The sequence below is a fragment of the Saccopteryx leptura genome, chromosome 2 (assembly GCF_036850995.1).
Source record: "Saccopteryx leptura isolate mSacLep1 chromosome 2, mSacLep1_pri_phased_curated, whole genome shotgun sequence".
Lineage (NCBI taxonomy): Eukaryota > Metazoa > Chordata > Mammalia > Chiroptera > Emballonuridae > Saccopteryx > Saccopteryx leptura.
The window spans coordinates 251371340-251396978 of NC_089504.1; the positions used below are offsets into that span (position 1 = coordinate 251371340).

Consider the following 25639-nt stretch of genomic DNA (forward strand, 5'->3'; position numbering starts at 1 on the left):
ACCCCTGCCCCAGGAACTCACAGTATCCAACACAAACACGGACGCCCTGCGTTGTGAGGGCACAAAGATGCCAAAGAGTGCCTTGTGGCCTTGTGTGTGATGATACAGGTAGATGTGGCGGATGCTCCCTACAGGAAGACATACAGGTCATCCAAGACATGTGGAAGATGGAGACCAGCGGGGCAGCTGGCATGCGCCATACCTGGTTCCAGGTAGCTGAACTGGGCCAGAGAGCGCATCTCCAGATGTTCGAGAGCGAAGGTTTCTGCTTCCCAGCCTGACAGGTACTTCACCAGCTGTTTATTAACCACACACACACAGCCCAGGTGCACCAAGGCCCGAAACAATAATGGCACCTGAAAAGGGTCAGGGCGGGAAGGCTGACTGGGGGGCTGCCGTCAGGGCATAGCCATCTGCTCTAGGCTGTCTTTGGCAGACATGCTGCTGAAATTGTCCTTGTGGTAGAGTCCATAGTGGCTGCTGCTAGCCTGTCTGTGCCCTACGTGGGTTCTTTTTCCTCTATCCGTCCAGCTAGATTCCTGCTCAGTTCAGGTGGTAAGGCAGTTACCTGAGTTTCGTACACGCCCTCAATGTCCGGGGCCGACAGCTCAGTATTGATCTCATTGATGTGTTCTTGGTACATGTCCTCTGGCACTGAGTACTCATAGAGATTATAGACCATGTTGGAGCGAGGAAGGACTCGATTCACCTAGGGACAACACAGTGATGACCTTGTTACATGGCCAAGCTAAGTGGTGATGGTTGTTACACACACATACAAGCATTGTTTAAACAGTTCTGGCACTTCCAGTGCTCACAACCATGAAGTACACACCATTTCACTCTAATGTGTAAAACTAAAAGCTCAGAGCACAACTCAGAAACAACTTGAGGCCTCTGAGAAGCAGATAAGCAGTGACTGGGTGAGGCAGATGCTCCCAGTTTACTTTCCTCTATCTTCTCCTGGGTTTAGAGGGTGCAGGATGCAAAAAAAACCCAAGAAACCATTTTCCTGGTCAGAGGATGGGGAGAGGAGCCCATGGGGGACAAAGTGGGGCAGTCCTGGTGAAGGAGGAAGCAGGGAAAGCACCCAAAGGGTAGAGTATCCCAAAAGGAAAAGGAATGCTGTTCTCCCAAGTTCCACTGTTACAACCAAGTAAGTTACAGGAGCTCTAGGACACCTGTCCCTGCTGTGCTACATACACCCTCTGCCTCCATGTCCACATTCTGCTGCATCTCTGGGATGGAGCTTCACCTTCTGAAAGCTTCCTCACTCACCCCAGCTTCCAGCATGCAGGTCTTGTCTCACCCACATGTCAGCATCCCACAGAGAAGTGCACACGGGCAGCCGCCATGACAGTACTCTGGGTGGTGCAAGCCAGGTGCTCAGAGACACCGGGTGAGAGCTGATGAGGACTTGAGTGAGGAGGAGGCAGAGGCCCACCCACAGTACCAAATATACGAAATGTCCACACTGGGCTCATCTAGAGGCAAATGTGGGCCAGCGGTTACTAGGTTGGGGGAGAGACTAAGGGGCCCGGGATGCCTTTCTAGGGGTGATGGAAATGTTCTAGGGTCGACTGTGGTGCTGCCTGCACAACTCCACATGCTACCAGCAACTGAACTGTACTTTAAATGAATGAACTGTATGGTGTGTGAATTATGTTATAATAAAGCTTTCATATCAGAAAAGCCTATGGAGATAGTGCATACGGACTGACAAGTGTCCACCCTGCCCCTTTCCTGCTACATGGACATCAGACACAGGATGGTCCACCAGGGCAAGGACACCAGTAGCTCCTATCACTGAGACCTGCTCTGCGCCTACTCCTTCACAGACGGTCCAATAATTACTGCAGTATCTGAGAAGGTTCTCAGGAGATGGAGGCTCCAGAACACCTCGTTCAGGGCTACACAGCCCACCAGCCTCTGACCTCAATCGCTGTGGAGACAACCTCAGAGGCACAAGCTGCCTCCCGTACCTTGCGATATGCAGGACCCTCCTCCTCTTTGGGCACCCTCTGGTTTATGTAGAACACACGGGGGATGTTCAGCTTGATGCAGTACAAGTCGCTGCCAATGACAGCCCACAGTCTGAACATACCAGCATGGCTGGTCTCACAGATCTGAAAGGGAACCAATTGCACAGTTGTGCATGTAAGCCTGCCAGAGAAAGCACCTGACACCTGTGGACAGGCCACCTCCTAGGTGGCCTCCAGCACCAGCTACAATCAGACGCATGGAGGTTAAAATCTGCCCTTTCTAATCCATCCCAGACTAAGGGATGGTCCCCAGGATCCTGAGCTGGCCAGACACCCCTTCCCATTGGCCATGTTCTTGCCCCAGGGTGTCCCACACTCCCAGGGATCCCTGTCCACACCTGCACGATCTGCCATGGAAGGTCCAGAATGCTGCGAGCAGTTCTTCGCAAGAAGCTCCCCAGCCCTGTGGCTGGCCTGTCTCGCACAGCCCTGGGCTGTGGTACACCCTCTGCCTCCAGACGCTGCCTCTTCCTGCGAGTGAGGCGCTGTCGGGCCTGCAGCTGCCACTTCTTCTTGTGGAACCGGAGCCAGACCAGCCACTCTTCCTGGGACAGATAATAGGATAACTTAAGGGTCTCCATACTGTTCAGTAGACCCTCTGGGAGACGGCGCATCCCCGTGTGGGCCAAACCAGCATCTGCTCCCTCTACCCACTGACCAGTCCCGATGCCTGAGGGCTTCTTACCTGGGTAGTTCCAAGGGCTGGAGGCTGCCCCAAAATCTCCTGCCAAGACATTCTCAGTCCCAGGTCCTGAGACTCCTCCTGGCTCTCCCAGAGGGTCTTTCTCTTTGTAGCAACAGGGACAAGTGTGCGGGGTGGCTTCGTAAGGCCGAAGTCCTCCATGTCGGGAGCACCAAGGCTCTGGGTGCCTTCTGATGCCTGGGCCATGCCCACCTACAGCCACCCAAAGGGGACTTAAAACACGAGCTCTCTCTCAGAAAATTCCACTTCTAGAAAACCATCTGAATGGGATAAAGTACTTGCACCCAAAAGTACTCATTATAGACTATAAACTATTTTTCACTTTAATAGTGAGGTAAGGTAGACGGTCAAACAGAAATGTCACTGAAGTGCCACCATTCTGTTTGGTCCAGAACTGTCCTTTTCATAAGAAATATATTACAAAGAGCAGGTAAGCTCCCTTCTTCCTCCCTCCCAACCTCACACCTGTCATTATACTGTCTTCAATATTTTTTAGTTTCTATTCTACAGTTTAGAAAACAGAAGTCTCAAGCTACAGTGACTCGTTCCAAATCACTCAGTCTACAGGCACACTCTACATTTATGGTAAGATGGCTCTTCACCCAGCCCGAGGATTCAGTGCTTCCTATCATAAAAGAACCCTGGGAGGAATGAAAAGGCAGAGTATCAAGGTGTACATTTTTAGAAAAAAATAATTCCAGACACGCGAATGGAAGCACCCAACCTCACGGACAGTAGCATGGGGACCCTGGTGCCGTGTGCCCGTGGACTGGCCCAGTCCTGCCCATCGTGGCCTCTGCTGTCCCGGGCTGGGTCCCATTACCTGTCTCTTGCCCTCAAGGACAAAGAGCTCACTGATCTTCTTCTGCTTATAGATGTCATTCTTCTCTAATAGTTTTTTGTGCAGCCAGTCAGGGTGTTTGACGCGTGGCACTGGGTTCTTTACCTAAATGAAGGTGGGACTGATCACTTGTCTGACTGTGAGTTCAGGCTATGCCCAGGTTCTTGTGGTGTTTAAGCCACACTGGGCCCTGCTTCTGTAGCTCTTGACCTCACCTGCTGCAGAGCTGCTGGGATTGTGATGATCTTCTGTATGGCGCTGCCCAGCCGCTCAATGTAGTAGTCCCAATCCAGAATCTGCGTGTAAGGACAATGATAGGGCATGTGAAAAAGCAGCAGCAGCAACACTGCACCTCCCCATGTCTTACTTTTCCTGTTAGAAATTCTATGATGAAAGCGTCCATTTGTCAGAGGAAACTGAGATACAGGGCTTAAATGATGCTTGCAGCGCCAGGACCCTAATAGGTAACTATTTCCTCACCCCTCACATGTCAGAAAGGGGGACACCAAGAGTGAAGACTCCAGGCAAAAGGCTGAGGAGTCAGGGATGCTGCTCTGTCTAGTTTTCCTCCTGACCTTCCGATAGCAGAACAAATCAGCACTCACCGTCCGAATGTCAAAGTCCTGGAGGGAAGAACTCTTCAGCCACTTCCGGAGAAAGTGCCTCCTCACTGTGGGCTCTGCCTGGAAAATGGCGAGTGGGATGGCCCTGGGTGACGAGAGACACAGCGCTCAGAGCCAGAACATCTCCTGCACCTGGCACGGTGCTCATCAGTGTACAGCACTTTACATGGAAATAAGGACTCAGACCTAGTTTGTAACCTGTTTTCACTTAATGCTGTTGTTTTGCATAAACTATACCTTATATCTAATGTTTATTGTATTTAATAACTAAAATAATACTTTATTGCAATAAAATAACCATTCATCATCACTGGCCATGTGGTCTGTTGTTTCACCACTGTGAACAGAGCCATTAACCAATACCCTCACTTAGAAGACATATCATGTGCACACATATAATTAGGGTAATGTACAGGAAGGGTTTCCTGCTTTCCTGAAAGAATGAGCCAGTTTGCATGTCACTAGCAAAGTGATAGGGCAACTGTCAATATCCCTTTTATTCACTGATGGAAAAATCTATTACTGTGAAATCTTATGAACATAAAGAAACTCAGGAAGACGGCCAACACCTGTGGACCCAACCTAGTCCTCAGGCTTCAAGCCCTGCCATTTTACTTCATGTATGAAAATAGAGACAAGGATGAAGCCTCCCCTACCCCATGCAGCCCTACTGACTCTCCTCACACAGAAAGGAGCTCAGTCCTTATTACTGATCCTGTGTGTCTTTATACCACTTTTATTTGCATGTACTCATAAACATATGAATGTTTTCCATATTTGTAAACGCTACAGAGGTGCTGTACTGTATACATCACCCTGTAACCTGCTGTTTTTGAACTCTCAGTGTCTAACATAGCTGTGAGCCCCTCCAACTTCGTACAGCATTTTACTGCATAAGATACCTTTATCTACTTTCTGCTTGAAGGTCACTTATCGCATTCCCAAATTTTGCCACTCAGCACAATGTAAACATGGCAGCTGTGCAAGGCGTGTCCCCAAAAGTGCTTGACTATGCAGTAAGTCGGGCGTCCTCTCCGTCCCCATGCACTGGTTTCTCTCTGAAGTGACTGTCATCCATGGTCCCATGTACACTGTGAACACTGGTCCACATGGCCATCAACAACTGGTATCATCAATCTTTGTCTCCAACTAAAAGGTGCATTTCCTGGCTCCTGTGTCTGAACATCTTCACATGTGCTGGCCACTTGCTTCGAATTTCCATTCCTATTAGTGGTCCATTTGTTCTCTGGGCTGTCTTCTTACTGATATATAGGGAATCTTTATTTTACTCTGTATAATCTATTTTAGCCTTATAGTAAATTCCATGTTTTATGACTGGGAGTTTCTTTTTAAGAAAATATTTGCGGTATTTAATTCATTTTTTTTCTCTGCTGGTCTTCCTAATGAAGGTAAGAACACTGACTACTTAAGTTTCTAGCTTTATGAGTTATTTACTGCTGTATACAAACCAGCCCAAAACTTAATGGGTTGAAATAACTATCTTTTTGCTTATGAGTCTGCAATTCAGATGGTCCCCTCTGGGGTCACTGTGTAGCTATGGTGGCCTCCCTCTGCACACAACCTCTCAGGCTCCGTGGTCTGGGCCTCTCCAGCCACTCCAGGAAACTAAAGGGCAGAGCAGAACTGCAAGGCCATCTGCAGCTAGGTTTCAGAAGTCACATGGTACTTCTGCCACATTCCATTTGTCGTAGCAAGTCACAGGGCTGCCAGACTCCAGGCAAGAGACACACCTTGTCACGGAGGAGGCACTATAGTGGCCGTCTCTGAACCAGCTTTTCTTGACAGTGCTCTGCACTTTCCCAAGTTGCCCACAGTCACGTGGTAACAGGGAGGGGTGGTCCTTCCTTTTAGTTTATGTGCCACCCACAGGGAAAAGCATGCCTTGGATCTACTGCATTTTCCTTTCCATTCGTGTAGCCCTTGTTCAGCTTCAACAGCCCAAATAGCATGGGGTGATAGGAGAACTGCCCCACTGACCCTGACGTTTCTAGTCGAGACTGGAAGCTGCTATGCGATGGAGTCCTTTGCTGTTCCACTATCACCTCTCCAACCAGGGTGCACCCAGTGTCCTCAAGGGTGTGACTGGACCTCAAGATGGGGTGCATTGTAGCTGACCCTCAAGAGCCTAGGTTCTCTGGTGCTCCAGGTGGCTGGGCTCACCATGCACACTCTGGGGTCCTACCAGGGTCCAGCAAGTCCTTCCTATCATCTCATCTTCAGAGGGTCTGAGGCTCAGTCCCTAACCCTGGAAGCTCTCACCTCTCTGTGACGGGTGAGCCTTCAGGCTTCCGGGAAATGATGTAGCGGCAGCTCAGCCCTGCGTCCTTCACCATCTGATCCCCCAGGAACTCGGCCAGGCGCTTGGCTGTGCTGATAGATGTAGACTTCTGCTCCCCATAATCTTCCAGCTTCCGAGACATGGAACGGTTCTCAGAGATCAACTCAAACAGCTCAGAATCAGGCATGTTAGCTGCCTGGAGAAAGAATGGGCAAAACATCACATAGAGGTAAAGGAGTGTCCCCAGCTCACCCAGGACTTCTTCCCATGAAATCATGTTTCCCCAGCAGATGAGGTGAAGACTGAGTATTCTAAGGGCTGTGTTGTACCAGACACAGCAAGACTTAAAACCACACACAAAGCCTTAATGCTGGTTTGGGCTCCTGTGCACACACAAACCTGACCTCCCATCCCCAAAAGCCCGTAAGTTTTGCCTGCTCATGAGTACTACGTGTGCTTTCCCCCTTGGTGCTCACTCTCGTGTGTGAGTCAGTTGTATGTAGAAAAGACATGCCAAGAACCAGACACCCACAAAGCAAAGGGAGCCAGCCAATATTCCAGAATATTCCAGAATATTCCAGTATTCTTTTCACACACAAAGTCTCTTTCTAGCCAACGATGGAGAGAGAAAAGCATCTATATAAAAATGTTTGTTTCTTTTTTTGTACAAAGATGTCTGATGTAATATTATCACAACGGAAACCTGAAGTCTACTTGATACCCAATAGTAGAGAAGTAGATATATAAATTAACCTACACAACCTCAGTAAAACACAAACACTACAGGGGAGCACAGGGATAACGACACATTCCATGAGAAGGCACATTAAAAGATAAGCCAGGACGCCCCGGAGGGGCAGAGTGTCGCCCCCTGGTGGGCAGAGCGTAGCCCCTGGTGGGTGTGCCGGGTAGATCCCGGTTGGGCGCATGCGGGAGTCTGTCTGTCTCTCCCCATTTCCAGCTTCAGAAAAATACAAAAAAAAAAAAAAAAGATAAGCCAGCACCATCATTAAACTGTAGTAGCATTTACAGAGCCAACAAAGACTTAAAACTCAAAGAAGTTGATGTGATGGTTGGCAAATTTTTTCTTAGATTCCATTTTGATCACATTATCTGTCTCCTTCATAGAACCCTGTCACCTACAGAAGCGAGGGCACTCAGTGAGTCTTGGGATTTCATTAGCATCAGCCTAGTTCACGTGTCACAGGGTTTCTACCTGTAGGATTCCTCACAGCCAGGTGGGGAGGCGGCCTCACCTTGCTGTAGAGCACATCTAGCCAGTAGTCGGCCACCTTGGCAACAGAGCCATACACTTCCTCCAGGGTGCTGCCCCTGAGAAAGGCCTCGAACACAGATGACTGAAAGATCTTGATGAGCTGCAGCTCCCCACGACGCTTCACCTCAAAACCCTTGAGCTCGGCCAGAGAGCCATCCTCATTGAACACGGCGTACCTAGAAGCAAGGTGAGCAGTCATGATACAGCTTGCAACGCTGGCTGCTCTTCACTGCCCTTCTGACCCTCTCTTGCATCCACCTGGCAGTAAATACCTCTCAACCCTGAGGTTTCTCTCTCCAACTTGAAAATGATTTAAAGGGCTCTGGCCTGGTAGCTCAGTTTGTTTGAGTGTCAATCCAATATGCCAAAATTACAGAATTTGATGCTTGCTCATGAGTACTACGTGTGCTACGTGGTAACCCCAAGAGGGACTGCAGTCATGGCACATATAAGAATCAACCAATTAATGCATAAATAAGTGGAACAGCAGCTTGATGCTTCTCTGTCTCTCGCAAATAATCAATTTTTAAAAATGTTAATTTAAGGGCCTGCAGCCTGTAGAACCAGAATCTAACAGATGGAGAACAGAGCTGGTGGCATCAGTGTTGACAAAAGCTTTCCAAATTGAATCAAAAAGGCCAAATGACAGAACTGAGGTCTGTCCCCATCCTGGCCCCTGGTCCATTTCCTGGACAGGCTGTTAAATCTAATTCATCCATTTCCTTTCCCAAGCAGAAGCTGTGGGATTCATACCTCTTCTTCAGTTTCTTGCCTTCTTCTTTGGAGGCCGGAAGGATCATGGCAAGGTAGGGTCCATCTACCTCAAAAAAGATGCTGTTTTCTGAGCGGGTGACATAGGTGAGCGAGGAGGGCTCAGCCAGCTCCTGGTACTGGTCGTTGGTAAAGCCTTCCTGCAAAACCAGAACGAAGAGGGGCAGCCTCACTTGTCATCATCCAGACCTGGACACAAACAGTTGCCCTCCAAGCAGTGGAGGGATCAGCAAATGGGGCCTTCTGTACAACAGAAACAACTGTGCAGAGAAAGAGACCAAATTCTGATACACGTCCAAAGCGATGAACCGATGTGCACTCTGCTGATTCCAGAGGTTACACACGTTTCCATACACAGGACATTTTGGAAAATGCAAAATGACCACACAAGAACACACTGGGGTGCCTTGGCCAAATAGCTCAGTTGGTTAGAGCATCAACCTGATGCACAGAGGTTGCTGGTTCAATCCCTGGTCAGGGCATATACAGAAACAGACTGCTGTGCCTGTCTCTCTCTTTCCCAAATCAATTAAACAAACAAACACATATACACTAGGATATCAGATGTGGAAATGGGAGAGAAGCTGATGACTAAGAGGCTGCACTTAGAACTACGGGATGCGAAGCTGTTGTGTGGCTCTGTGGTGGGGGACACACAATTCCACAGAACTGCACTCTATTTTTACTGTAAGCAAATTAGAAGATCTTCAACAAGGCTGCATGGTAACCCCAAGAGGGACTGCAGACTGGGAGAGAAGAACCCAATGATATTACTGACAGCTGACAGAACCCTGCTCATGGCTTGGGAAGAAAGGGCTAAGTTAAGAAACTGACAAGCCTGCTTTTGAGCAAGTAGTCTAAGACTGAGGACAGAAATAAAAGTGCACAAACATTTCTACCATTTCCAGGAAAAGGAACAGGGCTTTTTAGAGAAATGCTGATTCCAGGACTGGAACAAGGAAAACATGAGATGAAGCAGGAAGAAAGTGTTCCAAAAACAAGCAAAGCCACACCCACACCCTAGAACAGGCATGTCTCAGAAACGGGAGTGCTAATGTGAAGGAGCCCAGTGGCCAGGGGAACAAGCCGAGCCGCAAACACAGCAGGACAGTGGCCAGTTACAGCTCAAGATAACAATGTTCACGAGACCACATGGACATAAAACACACAACTACGTGACTAGTGAGGGAGGAAGGAAGTGGGAAGGAAGGGTGACAACTCTGTAATAGAAGGATTTCAATTAAAAATGTACAGGAAGTAGAGAAATTGAATCACCACAGAGGGAAAAACCAGGAACACCAGTGACGACTGCGGCAGTGGGGAGGCAATGCTGCTGAACCAGTGGACACCTACAGTTTCAGACATCTACTCAGTTACTGTTCCCGTGGTGCTTTGATGCATGGTGGACAGGACACTCCCTTCTTGTTTCTAGAACAAGGCCTTGGGAAAGTGGCGGCCGCACCTGGTGACCAGAGTAAGATCCCAACACCACACACCAATAGTGCCCCATGGCATGTCACTTGTGGCATTCCTCCCCAAACCCAAAAAACCTCAGTCTAATCACAGGAAAAACACAAATCCAAACTGAGTGGCAGTCAACAAGACACCTCATCAGTACTCATGGAAGGGAGAGGTCCCGGTCAGGAAAGATTTGAAAGACCAAGGGGCTGCCAGGCTAGAGGAGGTAAAGGAGAAGGATGCCTGAACCCAGCACAGGGTCTGGAAAAAACTGGGAAATCCAAATAAAGACTGTAGTTCAGTTATAGTGCTGTGCCACCTGAATTCCTCGATGCTGACAGTGTGCCACGGTTTACAGAGCATGTTAACATTAAGAAAAACAGGCTGAAGGGTATAAAGGAATTGTCTGTTCCGTTTTTAACTTTTCTGTAAGTCTAATATTATTCCAAAACAAAAAGTTAAAAGCAAAACAGTCTAGGTGCTGTGCTGAAGTAGAACATAAACGCCAGTAACTTTTGAGTACAGGGTTTTCTGTACAAATCCTTGGGCTACAGAGAAACAGTCTGAAATCAGAGGCATGTGGTCTGAAGTTATTAGTAAGGAGAGCAGAGTGGGAGCCCACACAGTTCCCTCTCCCAAGTCCTCGTCAGAGTGGTGGTGCTGGAAACCCAGGCTCACCTTGACCATGATGTTCAACATGGCCCCAGGGTAGGAGATGGTCACCTTGGGCTTTTTGATGCTTGTTGTCTTGATGACAAAATTTTCAGGAAAGCTGTTGGGCAGGACGCACCATATTCCATCTGTGTCCAGCTCCAAGGGCCTCCTTCAGAGAAACAGAGAAATGAGGCCACATGGATGCTGAACTGTGGCTCCGTGTAGCAAGAAACCTGTGTCAAGTCTTGACAGCAGAAGAAGCCCTCCCACTTTCCAACTGTCTTTGCTGGCCTCTTCCCTCCCACCCCAACCCTCCCCAGAAGGCCATGCCACCCCCGGGGGCAGACTCACCCGATCTGTTCAATCAGCTCTCGTGCCTGGGTGATGATGTTGGCCCCCGTAAAGCAGACAATGCCAGCCATCTCCATGGAGTACCAACGGGCCCTGGGAAGAACAGCCAGAGCCTGTGGGTGGGTGGGTCTCTCTCCAGAGGGGGATTAGGAGAGTTCAGAGGGGGAGAAAGAGAAGGACACCATGAAAGGGACTCTGAAGCAGGACAGGAGGACTAAGGGAGAATTCACATCTGCGCTGAAGACAGAGAACTGTCCCTGCTTAAGGGTGTGGGCATAGCTCAGGAAAGTTCTGGAAGGAGGCAGCACAACAGATCACAACCTCCACCTCAGAGAACTCTCCACAGCAGCCCAGGTGGTAGGTGTCCCCATGAGCCTTCTGCACTCTCCTTGCTCACTTTCCGCACCTCATCTTAGCTAGAGGTGCCTCCTGCCCCAAACTCTGCTTCAGCTCTAGGCCTGCTCTCTGCCCACACCCTGCCATTAAAAAGCAACACAAACTGCCTGACCAGTGGTGGTGCAGTGAACAGAGCATCGACCTGCGATACTGAGGTCCCAGGTTTGAAACCCCGAGGTCACCAGTCTCAGTGTGGGATCATCAGCATGATCTCAAGGTGGCTGGCTTGAGCAAGCGTTAAGTGGTTTGGCTTGAGCCCTCTGGTAACGGTACATGTGAGAAGCAATCAATGAACAACTAAAAGTGACAACACAAATAAAGTGGCCCTTCTTTAAACCCAGTCCTTCTGCCACCCACTGTATTTCTCTTCCTCCAGAGCTGACCTGTTGACCCGCCTTGAGTCTCTGCACATAATGGCCAGACCTCCTTCAACAACCTGCTCTCCCAGAAGCCCCACTGACCAGGTTGTGTCCAATGGACACATTTAGGCCCCACCTGGCCCCATCTTCCTGTGGCGCCTAACCTTGGGAAGTCTCCACCTTGGCTTTTCTTCTGTCTCACACTCAACTTCTCAATCAACTTTATACCCCTCATTAGTCACACAGTGTTGCTTAGCAACTGCCAAATGCTGGGACTGTCTCCCCGGTCCCAGTGATGACATTCTGTAAGTCACATATATAGGACAGAACCTACCAAATTGCTCTCTCCTACCCAGGATGTTCAGATGACCCTGTCTAGTAGTGCCGATGCCCTCCTGCTTCTCCTGTGAGTTGGTGTGGCCCTCACCTCCCCCCACCCATGCCCTACGGCCCCCAGCAAGTGTCCGGGCGGAGCGTACCCTTTGCGCATGACATAGCCATAGAAGGAGTTGAGGATGCACTTGTGTGCTAGCTGCAGTGAGTCGTACAGCACCTCCATGTTCTTACAGCGCTTGGCCTCGGCTGCATCGCCCACCTCCATGGCTGCACTGAGCTTCTTTTTCCATACCTGGGAACACAACACACCTCCCAGATGACAGATCACATACTCTAGTCACAGCCAGGGTTTTATTTCGAAAATTTAAAATATACAGAAATTTGAAAACAAGTAGAAAGAAGACCAGATGTGTTCCTCCTAGAGAACACTGTTGCTATTTTGCCACATTTCCTTTATCCATCCTCCCCTTCCACTCTCACCCACCTCGGGACTGCCACTCACATTGGAGACACTAAATACCTCAGCACACACCTTCTAGGGAGGAGGACATGCTCCTGTGTACCATTATGCTGTTTCTACCCCAAAGAAACTTACTGAGAATATGGTATCAACTTGTCTTCTACTATATCTGCATGGCCCCAACCAAGGAGCAATGCAGAAGGATGTGTGTAGTTCCCATGTGTCCCAATTCACATTTAAAACTGCCTCATATGAGGAAGACATTCTAAAAAAACCTTCTAAACACAAAGGAACATGTCCATGCTCTACTTTTTGTGTGTATGTGTGACAGAGAGAGAGAGGGACTGATAAGGTCAGAGAGACAAGGCAAAGAGATGAGAAGCATCAATTCTTTGTTGTAGCACCTTAGTTGTCCATTGATTGCTTTCTCATATGTGCCTTGACTGGGGGGCTGTAGCAGACTGAGTGACCCCTTGCTTAAGCCAGCGACCTTGGGGTTTCGAACCTGGGTCCTCTGAGTCCCAGTCCAATGCTCTATCTACTGTGTCACCACCTGGTCAGGTTCCATGCTCCATTTTTATTTCTTGTGAGGACTGAGACTAGGAGAAAATATTCTATTACAGCAACAACCCAGTTGGGTACCTCAGACTTGAGGCAACTTCAGCCTCCAGAGACAGAGCCTAGGACCTGACTGCGAAAACTTGGAGAAGCCAATGAAATGCATATCTGAAGAGCAGGAACTTTGCTCTGCCAGAGGCCTAGTGATTCCACTCACTCTTTTATCTGATACACTTGACAAGCTGTGCTACAGGGATTCTCAAACAACAGAACTCAGTCACTGCTGACAGAGATCAAAGTGTACACTGTTGGCAGCAGCCCCTTGGGGTACCAATGCATTCATCAGCTGGAGTCTAGGGACCACGACTACCTATCAGACACTATACCACATGTTGGGAGGTAATGAACCTGTTGTCACTATGGGGGCTGTTACACAGCTGAATGTTTGTCAAAAGCCACAGAACTGCCCTCTGAAAGGGTGAGATCTACCCCATGTCAATTTTTACCCCAATCAAGTGGCCCCACCACCACCAAGGAGGGTGACTGACACGGGCCTTCAGGCACTCCAACCGCATTTCTTCCCTGTTTGCAAAGTTAGATGCAGCACAGCAGCAGTCAGACATATAACATGCTCCTTCATCTCACTTCCTGATTCACTTTTTGTACTAGAAGAGTGTCTGGCACATTCCAGGTACTGGTGAATGTCCTGATGAACAAAAGCTCTAGAGAATCAGCATTAGATTAGAAGCCATCAAATCACGTATGCTAGGCCTGGGTGGATGCAGGACCACAGTAAGCCTCAACCCCAGCGGATGGGGGCAAATGGCGACACCTGGCTCTCATGCCCACAGAGACTGTACCTCCCAGGATGCCACACCTCAAAGAGAGGCTGAGGGATACCCCTGACACATGCCGGTGATGCTACCATTAGCAGATTACCTCCAACTACTCTGTGTGATGAAGTGAGTCTCAGCTAAGAGAGGTTATGGGGTGGGCTTGGGACACTGCATCACCAACCTCCTGAAGCCATAGTGACCTGAGATGAGGAGCCAGACCTGTCTGTGTCTGTATTAAGTGGACTTAGGGGGACGAGAGCTACTCAGGAGGTCCTGGGTAAAAGCAACTGATAAAGAGATGAAGAGCCTGACCTGTGATAACGTAGTGGATGAAGCATCAACCTGAAATGCTGAGATCACTGGTTCAAAACCCTGGGCTTGCCTGGTCAAGGCACATAGGAGAAGCAACTACCATAAATTGATGCTTCCTGCTCCTCCCCCCTTCTCTCTGAAACCATTAAATAAAGTCTTAGAGAGACCAAAAGTATTTCAGCAAATTCCCCATCTAATATGAGAAAAAATGTCTTTAAAGGTTTAGTATTCAAGGAACAGGAAACTTAAGACTCATAGAGTGCCTACTATGTGCTGGTTACTCATTAGATTTTCTTTTTTTTAATTTTAGTGAGAGGAGGGGATGCAGAGACAGACTGCATGCACCCCAACCAGGATCCACCCGACAAGCCCACTAGCAGGTGATGCTCTGCCCACCTAGAGCCCTTGCTCTGTTGCAACTGGAGCCATTTTTTAGTGCCTCAGGTGGAGGCCATGGAGCCATCCTCAGCACCTGGGGCCAACTCGTTCTAATCAAGCAATAGCTGCAGGAGAGGGAGAGAGGGAGAGAGAGAGGGAAGCAAGAGGGGGAGGGGTGGAGAAGCAGATGGGTGCTTCACCTTTCTGCCCTGACCGGGAATTGAACTCGGGACATTCACACACCAGGCCAATGCTCTATCACTGAACTAACCGGCCAGGGCCTCATTAAATTTTGAACAAGACAGTCACTACACTGTCAGTGAGGTAGACAAATGAACTAGTAACTTAACAGTTAACTTAATTAAGATGGTCTAGTGCAGGGGTAGTCAACCTTTTTATACCTACTGCCCACTTTTGTATCTCTGTTAGTAGTAAAATTTTCTAACCGCCCACCAGTTCCACAGTAATGGTGATTTATAAAGTAGGGAAGTAACTTTACTTTGTAAAATTTATAAAGCAGTTACAGCAAGTTAAAGCATATAATAATAATTACTTACCAAGTACTTTATGTCAGATTTTCGCTAAGTTTGACAGAATAAATCTTTATAAAACAACTTACTATAGTTAAACCTATCTTTTTATTTACACTTTGGTTGCCCCGCTACCGCCCACCATGAAAGTGGAATGCCCACTAGTGGGCAGTAGGGACCAGGTTGACTACCACTGGTCTAGTGGTTCCCCCCAAATTAAAAACACCATCACTGTCTGATCCAGCAATTCACTGAGAATGCACACTAAAGAACCAAAAGCAGGAAAGTGAGGTATTTATATATACACCACTGTCCACACAACACCTAGCAAGGGTCTGCATCTGAGAAAAGTAAGACCCACCTTGTGGAGACCTTTGAACTCATAGCGTCTGTCCCGGAAGGCACGCACAGTGTCCACGTAGAAAGAGTTCTCCCGCTGGCAGATGGTAGTGAGGCGCTCTTCCACCTTGGTCACATGGATCTTCTTATATGCCTTGCGGCAGTAATCTGAAGCACAAGAAAAGGGGAGCACTGAGACTCCACATGGGAGACAGGCAAAGGAAGCCAGGATGCAACAGAGGCCAACAAAGATATGTGGTCAGCCCCAGTATGAGCAGGCCAAACATGCTGAGACCATGGGAAAGAGAGCACCTGAGCACTTGTTGAAGGAGAAATGAAGAAAGGGAGCCTACAGAAGCTGATCACTGTGATGTGTTTCCACGACTGGTTTAACTGAACTTGGGCCATGCTGTACCAGCACAGCCCAATAAAGGCCCCAAAGTGGTTGAGGCTGCTCACCTGCCAGCCTCCTCTTCTCATATTTAGCCTGCTCCTCACGGGACAGCTCGTGAAAGGCGCGTGCCGGGCCCTCGGGGGTCAACGGAGGGAATTTCTCTGACTCCAGCTGGTGCTGGATCCGATGGTACTCACTGCGACTGGCCGGCACTAGGAAAGGTGACAGGAGAAAAGTCTGTGACAGAGAGCAGCCCATCAGCTTCCCGTTGAGTGTCCCCCACCTAGGCAAGCACTCACTGAACTCGCCCCTCCACTGCCATGCCATCTTCCTCTGGCAGTTTGCCCCAGGCTTGTTGAAGTCACAGGCCGCACAGGTAGCCTCGTCCACCATGGCAGAGGGCTGCACAGGGGATGGGAGGGAACAATTAGGGGTTACACAGAAAGAACTCCATCCTGATGCAGGAACTTGTCTTACCTGTAGGCGGTTCGTCAGGATGATGTTTGGGTACATGGCCCCCACATCTAGGTGGTAGATAAGAGGACACTCGATTCGATTAGGAACATCTTTCAAGGAGGTAAGCTTGGTCTTAATCTGATCACACACCTACAGAGAAAGAGGAAGAAGGTGGAGGCTGGTAACCAAGATAGAAACTGGAGATTATAGCCTGACCTGTGGTGGCCCAGTGGATAAAGCAGGGACCTGGAGTGCTGAGGTCACCGGTTCAAAACCCTGCCCTTGTCTTATCAAATCACATATGGGAGTTGATGCTTCCAGCTCCCCCCCACCTCCGTCTCTCACACACACTCTCTCTCCTCTCTAAAATGAATGTTAAAAAAAAAATAGTGCCTGACCTGTGGTGACACAATGGATAAAGCATGTACCTGGAATGCTGAGGTCACCAGTTTGAAACCCTAGGCTTGCCCAGTCGAGGCACATACGGGAGTTGATGCTTCCTACCCCTACCCCCTCTCTCTCTTTTAAATGAATAAATTAAAAAAAAAAAGAAAAAAAAAAAAAAGAAAAAGAAAAGTACAAGATACATGTCATGGCCAGAGAGCTCAAAGGTTGCTGGTTCAATCCCCAATCAGGGCACATACAGGAACAGCTCAATATCCCCCCACCACACTAAAACAAAAACAGAAAAACATGGAAAAACCTGCCCTGGCCAAATAGCTCTGTTGGTTAGAGCATCTCCTGATATGCAGATTATGGGTGTGATCGCTGGTCAGGGCACATGCAGAACAGATCAATGTTTCTCTCTCTTAAAAATAAACTAAAGTAAGTAAATTAAAAAGAAAAATAGGCCTGACCTGTGGTGGCACAGCAGATAAAGAGTTGACCTGGAGCCCTGGCTGGTTGGCTCAGCGGTAGAGCGTCGGCCTAGCGTGCGGAGGACCCGGGTTCGATTCCCGGCCAGGGCACACGGGAGAAGCGCCCATTTGCTTCTCCACCCCTCCGCCGCACCTTCCTCTCTGTCTCTCTCTTCCCCTCCCGCAGCCAAGGCTCCATTGGAGCAAAGATGGCCCGGGCGCTGGGGATGGCTCCTTGGCCTCTGCCTCAGGCGCTAGAGTGGCTCTGGTCGCAACATGGCGACGCCCAGGATGGGCAGAGCATCGCCCCATGGTGGGCAGAGCATCGCCCCTGGTGGGCGTGCCGGGTGGATCCCGGTCGCGCGCATGCGGGAGTCTGTCTGACTGTCTCTCCCTGTTTCCAGCTTCAGAAAATAGCAAAAAAAAAAAAAAAAAAAAAAAAGAGTTGACCTGGAATGCTGAGGTCACTGGTTCAAAACCCTGGGTTTGCCTGGTCAAGGCACATATGGGAGTTGATGCTTCCTGCTCTTCCCTTCCCCCCCTCTCTCTTTCTCTCCTCTCTAAAATGAATAAACTCTTTAAAAAAAAAAAAAGAAAAAGAAAAATAGGTCCTGTTTCAATAGTGGAAAGGAAGGTCATTGAGCTAGCCTGCCAGGCTTACATGCCTCTGCTGTGAGGAAACAGGGACACTGGAAGGTAGGCTTCCCCCTCACTCCTCTAAGGGAGGGTTCAGTCTCTTCCAGCCCTGCTCCAGTCACCTATGACCTAACCTTGCCCAGAAAGCTGGGGTTTGCCACTGAAGGCTGAAGGTGCCCAGGGCCGTCGGCCCCATCTACGACACTGTGGACAAGCCTAGGGTATTTCTTCCAAGAAGCAGGTAAACTGATCTCATTCGCACAAGGGCCACTTAACTATGTTTTGCCTGAATAGTCAGGTTTTTTTATTCTTCCCTCAAAGATCTCTGTTGTGGGTGTTGATAGTCCTATTTTCTTCGGCTTTGCTTAATATATAGTGTTTCCTTTGTCCCTCCTACCTCAATGCCCCACTCATATTTCAGGCTGGGACCTACTCCTAATTTAGAGCTCTCTTTCCCCCTTTTGCCAACTTCTATTATGAATCTACCTTTGCCACCCAGCTTAGGGTATCCCAAGGTTCTCTTTACCATGCCACAGTTGCAGAGCTCCAGGGAAAAGCACCCTGGTCTCATCTCTCCAGGCAGAGGAGAACAGAAGCTCCATATCCACGCATGCTACAAATGGCTTTTCCAGTCTACCTGAATCATTACCAGCTAGAAGCAGCAGTCACTGGGACTTGGACATGAGCTGCAAAGTGTAGAATGGTGACAACAATTCCAGTGCCATGCAGACTTTTCCTGGATGTGGACTTTTCCTGGACTCCTGCTCCCTGTGACAGCTCCTAACAGACTGAACTGTGGTTGGGTTGCATTTTTCAGGGATTTGGTATGGTGATGGGGCCAACTTGGACTTGGTGAACATGTTAAGGACACTACTCTTTTATGGATTCTTGCTGTATTGGCCAAGAGTTTGCTTAAAGGCTTTTACTCACTGTAAAAAAAATAGAAGACTGGATAAAGAAGATGGGGCACATATACACCATGGTATACTATTCAGCTAGAAGAAATGATGACATCGGATCACTTACAGCAGAATGGTGGAATCTTGATAACATAATGCGGAGTGAAATAAGTGAATCAGAAAAAAACAAGAACTGCAGGATTCCATACATTGGTGGGACATAAAAGCGAGACTAAGAGACATGGACAGGAGTGTGGTGGTTACGGGAGGTGGGGGGAGGGAAGGAGGGGGAGGGGGAGGGGGAGGGGTACAAAGAAAACTGGATAGAGGGTAATGGAGGACGATCTCTCTTTGGGTGATGGGTATGCAATAGAACTAAATGACAAGATAACCTGGAAATGTTTTCTTTGAATATATGTACCCTGATTTATTGATGTCATCCCATTAAAATAAAAATTTATTTATAAAAAAAAATACAAGACACCAAACATGTAAAACACAGAAAGAGCGCACTTTTTACATTAATAAGTAAACAGAGCTCATTTGAAAAAGAACCAAGAGCTTCTAGAACTAAAAGTATTGCCCTAACAAAAATTATCACTGAAATTACATGGAGCCTGACAGGCGGTGGCACAGTGGATAGAGCGTTGGACTGGGATGCTGAGGACCCAGGTTCGAGACCCCAAGGTCAACAGCTTGAGCGCGGGCTCATCTGGTTTGAGCAGGACTCACCAGCTTGAGCCCAAGGTCTCTGGATAGAGAAAGGGGTCACTCGGTCTGCTGGCGCCCCCCAGTCTAGGCACATGTGAGAAAGCAATCAGTGAACAATAAGGTGCCACAATGAAAAACTGATGCTTCTCATCTCTCCCCCTTCCTGTCTGTCCATATCTGTCCCTCTCTGACTCTCTTCCTGTCACAAAAAAAAAAAAAAAAAAATTACATGGAGATAATGCTAAAAAGGCTTCTGATGGTCACGTATTTTCATTTACTCCCCAAAACGTAACCTGTAGTTAAACCAGAACATCTGGTAAATGTGTACTTGGTAAGTTCATTTTGTAGTTAAGAAATGCAACTCAAAATTAGAGAACTCCTTTAAAGAGTTAACCTAGTAGTATTATATAATTTAGTTCTCTAAGGTGCCTTGAGTCCCTCTAATCAGCTCTCCTCACTCATTTCATGATTTCCCAGACTTGAAGGTGCACCTTTATCCCTTGTAAGGTGTCTTTTAAAAAAAATTATTTTATTGGGGGTGGGGAGGGGAGAGAGAGAGAGTGGGAGGGAGAGCAAGGGAGAGAGATGAGAAGCATCAACTTATAGTTGAAGCACTTTAGTTCATTGATTGCTTTCTCATGTGTGTCTTGACCGGGGGCTCAAGCTGAGCCAGTGACTTCTTGCTTAAGCCAGCGACCATGGGGTCATGTCCATAATCTCACGCTCAAGCTGGTGACCTCGAGGTTTCAAACCTCGGTCCTCAGTTTCCCAGGCCAACACTCACTCTATCCACTGTGCTATCACCTGGTCAGGCTTAAAATTCTTTTCATTTATTAATTTTAGAGAGAGGAAGGAAGGAAGAGAGAGAGAAAAAAAGCAAAACATTGATCTGTTCTTCCACTCATTTATGCTATCACAGGTTGATTCTTCTATGTGTCCTGACCAAGGATCATATCAGTAACCTGGGCATGTCAGGAGGACCTTCTAGCCAACTGAGCTACCCGACCAGGGCTATAAGGTGATCTTTAACACATCTGTCATTACACCTAGACTCTCTTCTTTCCAGGGTGGCTCACTGGGAGCTCCCAAAGTAAGTGAGAGCTGTAGCAAATCTTCGTAATTTGTAGAAAATGTGCTCATATTCTTGTTTGAGTTTGGCCTACTGAATCTGCTACAAGGTGTTTTTTAAATTGAATTCTAAAACTGGTCAAACTCCCCCCATAGGAATCAGTAAACACGCTGCAGTGCTTACTGCAGAGCCCAAGAGACCTGGGACATGTTTTGTCAGAGGGACCAGGACCAGAACAGGGGGAGGTGCCTGGGGTCTCCAGTCAGGTGACACACGGTACATGAAACTTTTGATTTGTATTTGATGAATTTTACAGTCACTATATTGTACTCTGTAATTCCTAGAAATTACTGTCATCATTTTAAGTCTCCTTAACAAGGAAATAAACGGAAAGACTCCAATGACCCCTCACTGCCTACACAGTCCAAATGATCTAGGCACGAGACCCAACACCATGTTCCCAGAGCCTGTGAAAGTCTCCCACCCCACTCAGTGCCCAAGCACCAGAATGCAGTAGGTGCATAATACGCACACAACTGAAAAAAAGCAGTCTACAAGGCAGTACACATGAACACTTTCTCCCCTTCTGGAGTGTTACCTCTTGGAAGTTGGTGACCTGCTCCATAGGCACCTTTTCTTCTTCCTCGATGGCGTGACGCATGGTCTTCTCTACCCGCTGCAGCAGAAAGTTGAAGGCGGCAGGATTCTAGTACAAATGACCAAGAAGGACACAGATTAGATGGGAAAATGCTCTGGCACCAATCAACCTACCTCAGGTGGGATGCTGCACTGTCCTGGACCAGAGCAGGCCAAAGGATGCCCAGTGAGGGCCTCACTTCAGCCCCTGTGGCTATGGGTGCCACTAAGCCCCGGGAGACCCAGGAGGGGCGCACCATCCTGAACCGGCAGGGGATGTCACTGCGGAATACGCCTGACTCTAGGGCCTCCACGTGGCCGCCCACATAAGTCTCGGCATCCAGCACATGGCCATCGTCGGTCAGTTTGTTGAACTCCTGCTCCTGCTTGTTGGGGAAGATGATGTTGGCATGGAAGGCCTGCACCATCAGCAAGGCCTCGCACAGTGTCCCAGATCCCTTCCGCAGCACCTAAAGGGAAACAACAGGCTTGAACCCACACACAAAATGCCATAGCCACGTCTGCATCAGCTGCCCAAGACCAGGAGAGGCACTGACCTCATCAGGTTCCATGGGGATGATGGTGCACAGGGCAAATATAAAGGGGTGGACATACTTCATGTACAGGTAGTACGTGGCCACAGCATCTGACACTGAGTAAGTGGCCAGAGTCTGAGGAGAAAACAAGAGAGATAAGGGCAACGACACGTCTTGAGATACTAATCCCTCTCAAAACCCAAACCCCAGAGTCAGCACAGCACATGAACCTGGGGCTGCTCAGTGGCCATCCGGCACATGTCCTCAGGGTCCAGCTCCACAGGGTCGTAGCCCAGCTTGGCTTTGGCGGCTGCTTTGAGGTTGTGGCTGCCCACAGGAAGGTAGCTATCCCTCTTCACCCACCTGGAAAGAAGGGGAGCAAAGGCCAGAGGTGATTCTGAGACAAGTTTAAGAACCTGTGAAGAGGCAACAAAGCTAAACACACACACACACACACACACACAGCAAAATGCAGAGACCTAATAGGTACCCTCAAGATCTGCATTGAGACCCCACACAGCACAGGCCCCTTGTGAAAACCATTCACCTGGATCCTGTTAGTTTCACAGACACACTTACAAACACAGGAGATGCTAGATCACAGCCTCAGGCCCCCAAACCTTCCTTCATCCTCAGGGAGAAATAGAAGGTGGGCAGGAACCCACACCCCAGGCCTCTCCCAGACCCTCCTGCAGCTTGTCCTGTCATTGCTGTTGGGGACTGCCCTGCTCTCCTCCCCCCTCAGGCAGTAGCATAGTGAAGGGGGAGAAGGGGGTCTATCATGCCCCGGGCGCCACTCGCAGAGGGGCGCCAAATGGTCTCCAAGACAAACAAGAAAAGCGTAGTAGAAGGAGAGGGGGGCGCCAATAAAGTGTCGTGCCCTGGGCACCAGTTATGTTCACTACACCACTGCCCTCAGGACCCATTGTAAAATGTACCACCCCTCTGCACATGATCCAGTTAGCAAAGCAACACACACAAGGACACCCCATGCCCCTCGACCCTGTGCCCATCTTAACTTCCTCCAGAGGTCAGTTGTGGGAACTACCTGAGACAGTCCATGTGGATGCACTGGGGTGCCTTATACTCGCCCTGGCTGTCCTTCTGGAATCCGATTTCCTGGTACATGCTCAGCCCGTGGACTGCTGCTCTAGCCTCCACAAACGGCCTAGACATGAGAGAGGGTTGATAACCACATGGGAGGCTAGTCTCTAATCTCCTTAGGGACAGGAAAGACTGCCCCCATGGGACACTGCACCAACACCGGAGCTCCTCACGTCAACTCCTCAAACGCCACTCCTCCCAATTTTCTTCATTGACACCATTTCTCACACACAGTTTAGTACCATTAAGCATATCCATTATATCATGTAAAGTACCTACCCAAATACTTTCTAGTTACTCACAAGTCAGACATTAGACTCACCAGTCAAAAAAGTCTCCATTGTAGGTCACCATGATAGTGGGTTTGGTCTCCTGGACATGTTCAAACCATCTCTGGATTAGATGAACCTGAATTCAATAAATCACTGCACTCAGAAGGTTGCTTTTCCTCTTCCTCAAGCTACTTCCAAGTACTTCTCCCAAAGTACTGGAAAAGCAACCTCATGGCAGTCCTTTATTTCTGCCCCCACCAGAGCCTGCATGTGAACAAGGACCACGTCAAAGAACAGAGCCCAGAAGCTGCTATTCTGACTGTAGGCATGCCAAGGCTCCACATGCCTTCTTCCTGTCCCACTACAGTACTGGCAGCTTCCCAGCAATACCTCTGTACCTCATCGGGTTCATTGAAGACACAGAAAGGCCCTTCATACTCTGGCTTAGGGGTGAACTCAAAGTCCTCAATGTCCTCTGCAACGATCTCCCTGTTGGTGATGAGGTAGCCCTGGAAAGTTTACCAGCAGTTGCGTGGGTTAGACACAACGCTGAGGCACACCCCTCAGCACACGGCCCAGAAACTCCGACTACAACAACCTCAGCATCAACTGGAGGGCACTCAGCTTCCCCACACCCTGAGAGTCTCAGATTTCCATCAGAAGGTAGGAACATGGCTGAGTGTCAAAACAGCTTGCTTATTCACTTTCTTGGACTCTACTCATTCATTATTCACCCAAGAGAATACTAGTTGTGGAGTAGATACTGTTATGGTTTGGGGACAAGGTCACACCCCAAAAGGTACTGCTTACCTGGCCATCAATCATATAGGAAATCATCATAATCTGGTCAGTCTCTGCATCAGGAAATTTGAGGGGTAGTTTGGTGGTCTCAATGTCAAATGCCAAAACCACAGGGTCCTAGAGGGACAAAATGTAACATGAATCAGCCACAAACCACACCCACAATCAGCTGCTCTTCACCTCCTGCTGCTAAAACTAAGAGTTGATCTGCCACAGGGAAAGGTTCCCAAAAAGAGTGAACAGGCATCTTGAGGCTGACTGGCCAACAAGAATACCATAATTCACAGGTGGAATGACAACTCAACACCTACGAATTAAGGGTAGATTGTAGGAAAAGCCTAGAATTGTACAACACCTGAGTCTCGAAGCTCTTTAAAACGCATGACCTCATTTTGACAGCGTTACAACCATGACACAAGACTGTGGTTCAGAGTCAACATCTTCATCTTGAAAATGAGAAAATAGTACAGGCTCCCCAAGATCATGAAGCTGTCCCTGAATCCGGGCTTTCCTGTTATGAACCCACTTTCTACTATATCATTCACTACAACTTCCCAAACGGAAACTGGGATGGTCCCCGAAACGCTCAGATCCAGCCCAACTCAAACACCACATCACCTAAGGATGCACAGGCACAAATGAAATTATAGTTGTGGGTCAGAAAAAGATCAGAAAAATGATGACTTCATAATTCTTTTCAGAAGGTATTTAGGAAAAAGAAGCAAACAAACCTTTGAATCAAATTCACATTTCAGCACTCAATTAGACCTCTCCAAAAACTAGTGGGAAACTTGGGCTGGAGGAAATGGAAGCAGCACTTACAGGCCGTTCAACGAGGTCATCCCGACGAGTGATCTCCACTGGCAAGGTGCTTCCTCGATGTCTGACGTTGTACCAGTGAGCCTGTGGGACGTGCAGCCGTTAACTAAAGAGCTCCGAGTCTGTTTCTCCATGGTTTTACCCTTCAATCCCACCTCCAGCTCTCGAGCAGCACCCATAAGCCACACCACTCACCACATGGATCTTCAGGTCGATGGAGAGGCGGATGTGATAGGGCACGTCGTACTCTCGCATGTCCACAACGTTATCCAGTTGGTCGGCAATCTTCTTAGAGGTTTCCTCTTCGTCCATAATCACACTGCCCCCTTGCAGAACACTGAAAAACAGAGAGAGCAGCTTATTCAACTACACTTCATGAGGGGCTGTGGAGGGGGAACAAAAGCCCACACAGAGTAAACACAAAATTTAAATTAAGGTGGCTCAGAGGACCAGGACAGGCCCTTCTTAAGGGTGATCTTGGATGACTTCCTAACTGAGCAGCAGGCCAGATACAAGAAAATTCAGTGTAAACTTATGACATGCACACGTTATAGGATGTAGGTTACACCCTAATTAAAAGAATAAAGAAGGAAAATCCTTACTTGGGAGGCACATCTACAAGTGTGACCTGCCCTCATTGAAACTATTCTTCAAGAAAACCAGGGTGACGGCCCTGGCTGGTTGGCTCAGAGGTAGAGCGTCGGCATGGCGTGCAGAAGTTCCGGGTTCGATTCCCGACCAGGGCACACAGGAGGCGCCCATCTGCTTCTCCACCCCTCCCCCTCTCCTTCCTCTCTGTCTCTCTCTTCCCCTCCCGCAGCCGAGGCTCCATTGGAGCAAAGATGGCCCGGGCGCTGGGGATGGCTCCTTGGCCTCTGCCCCAGGCGCTAGAGTGGCTCTGGTCGCGACAGAGCGACGCCCCAGATG

General features: G+C 48.6%; 1 protein-coding gene across 4 annotated transcripts in view; it reads right to left on the reverse strand.

Annotated features, from left to right (window-relative positions):
• Window positions 1-25639, reverse strand: part of POLE (DNA polymerase epsilon, catalytic subunit) — a 48003-nt gene that overhangs the window by 16273 nt on the left and 6091 nt on the right. For all 4 annotated transcript variants that reach the window (XR_010749394.1, XM_066371260.1, XM_066371261.1 and 1 more), the window contains exons 7-35: window positions 24908-25049; window positions 24716-24796; window positions 23903-24010; window positions 23491-23601; window positions 23143-23228; window positions 22765-22884; window positions 21947-22079; window positions 21738-21851; window positions 21438-21650; window positions 21143-21250; window positions 16394-16522; window positions 16216-16318; window positions 15982-16128; window positions 15545-15690; window positions 12253-12401; window positions 11019-11111; window positions 10692-10836; window positions 8538-8695; window positions 7765-7960; window positions 6490-6704; window positions 4192-4294; window positions 3802-3882; window positions 3569-3691; window positions 2728-2937; window positions 2381-2587; window positions 1983-2126; window positions 569-709; window positions 203-356; window positions 22-128 (exon numbers count right to left, since the gene is read on the reverse strand). Coding sequence is in view for 3 of the 4 variants with exons in the window: in XM_066371260.1 (XP_066227357.1) it covers window positions 22-128; window positions 203-356; window positions 569-709; window positions 1983-2126; window positions 2381-2587; window positions 2728-2937; window positions 3569-3691; window positions 3802-3882; window positions 4192-4294; window positions 6490-6704; window positions 7765-7960; window positions 8538-8695; window positions 10692-10836; window positions 11019-11111; window positions 12253-12401; window positions 15545-15690; window positions 15982-16128; window positions 16216-16318; window positions 16394-16522; window positions 21143-21250; window positions 21438-21650; window positions 21738-21851; window positions 21947-22079; window positions 22765-22884; window positions 23143-23228; window positions 23491-23601; window positions 23903-24010; window positions 24716-24796; window positions 24908-25049 (3967 nt within the window). In the remaining variant the exon portion in view is untranslated. The remainder of the gene's footprint in view (window positions 1-21; window positions 129-202; window positions 357-568; window positions 710-1982; window positions 2127-2380; window positions 2588-2727; window positions 2938-3568; window positions 3692-3801; window positions 3883-4191; window positions 4295-6489; window positions 6705-7764; window positions 7961-8537; window positions 8696-10691; window positions 10837-11018; window positions 11112-12252; window positions 12402-15544; window positions 15691-15981; window positions 16129-16215; window positions 16319-16393; window positions 16523-21142; window positions 21251-21437; window positions 21651-21737; window positions 21852-21946; window positions 22080-22764; window positions 22885-23142; window positions 23229-23490; window positions 23602-23902; window positions 24011-24715; window positions 24797-24907; window positions 25050-25639) is intronic.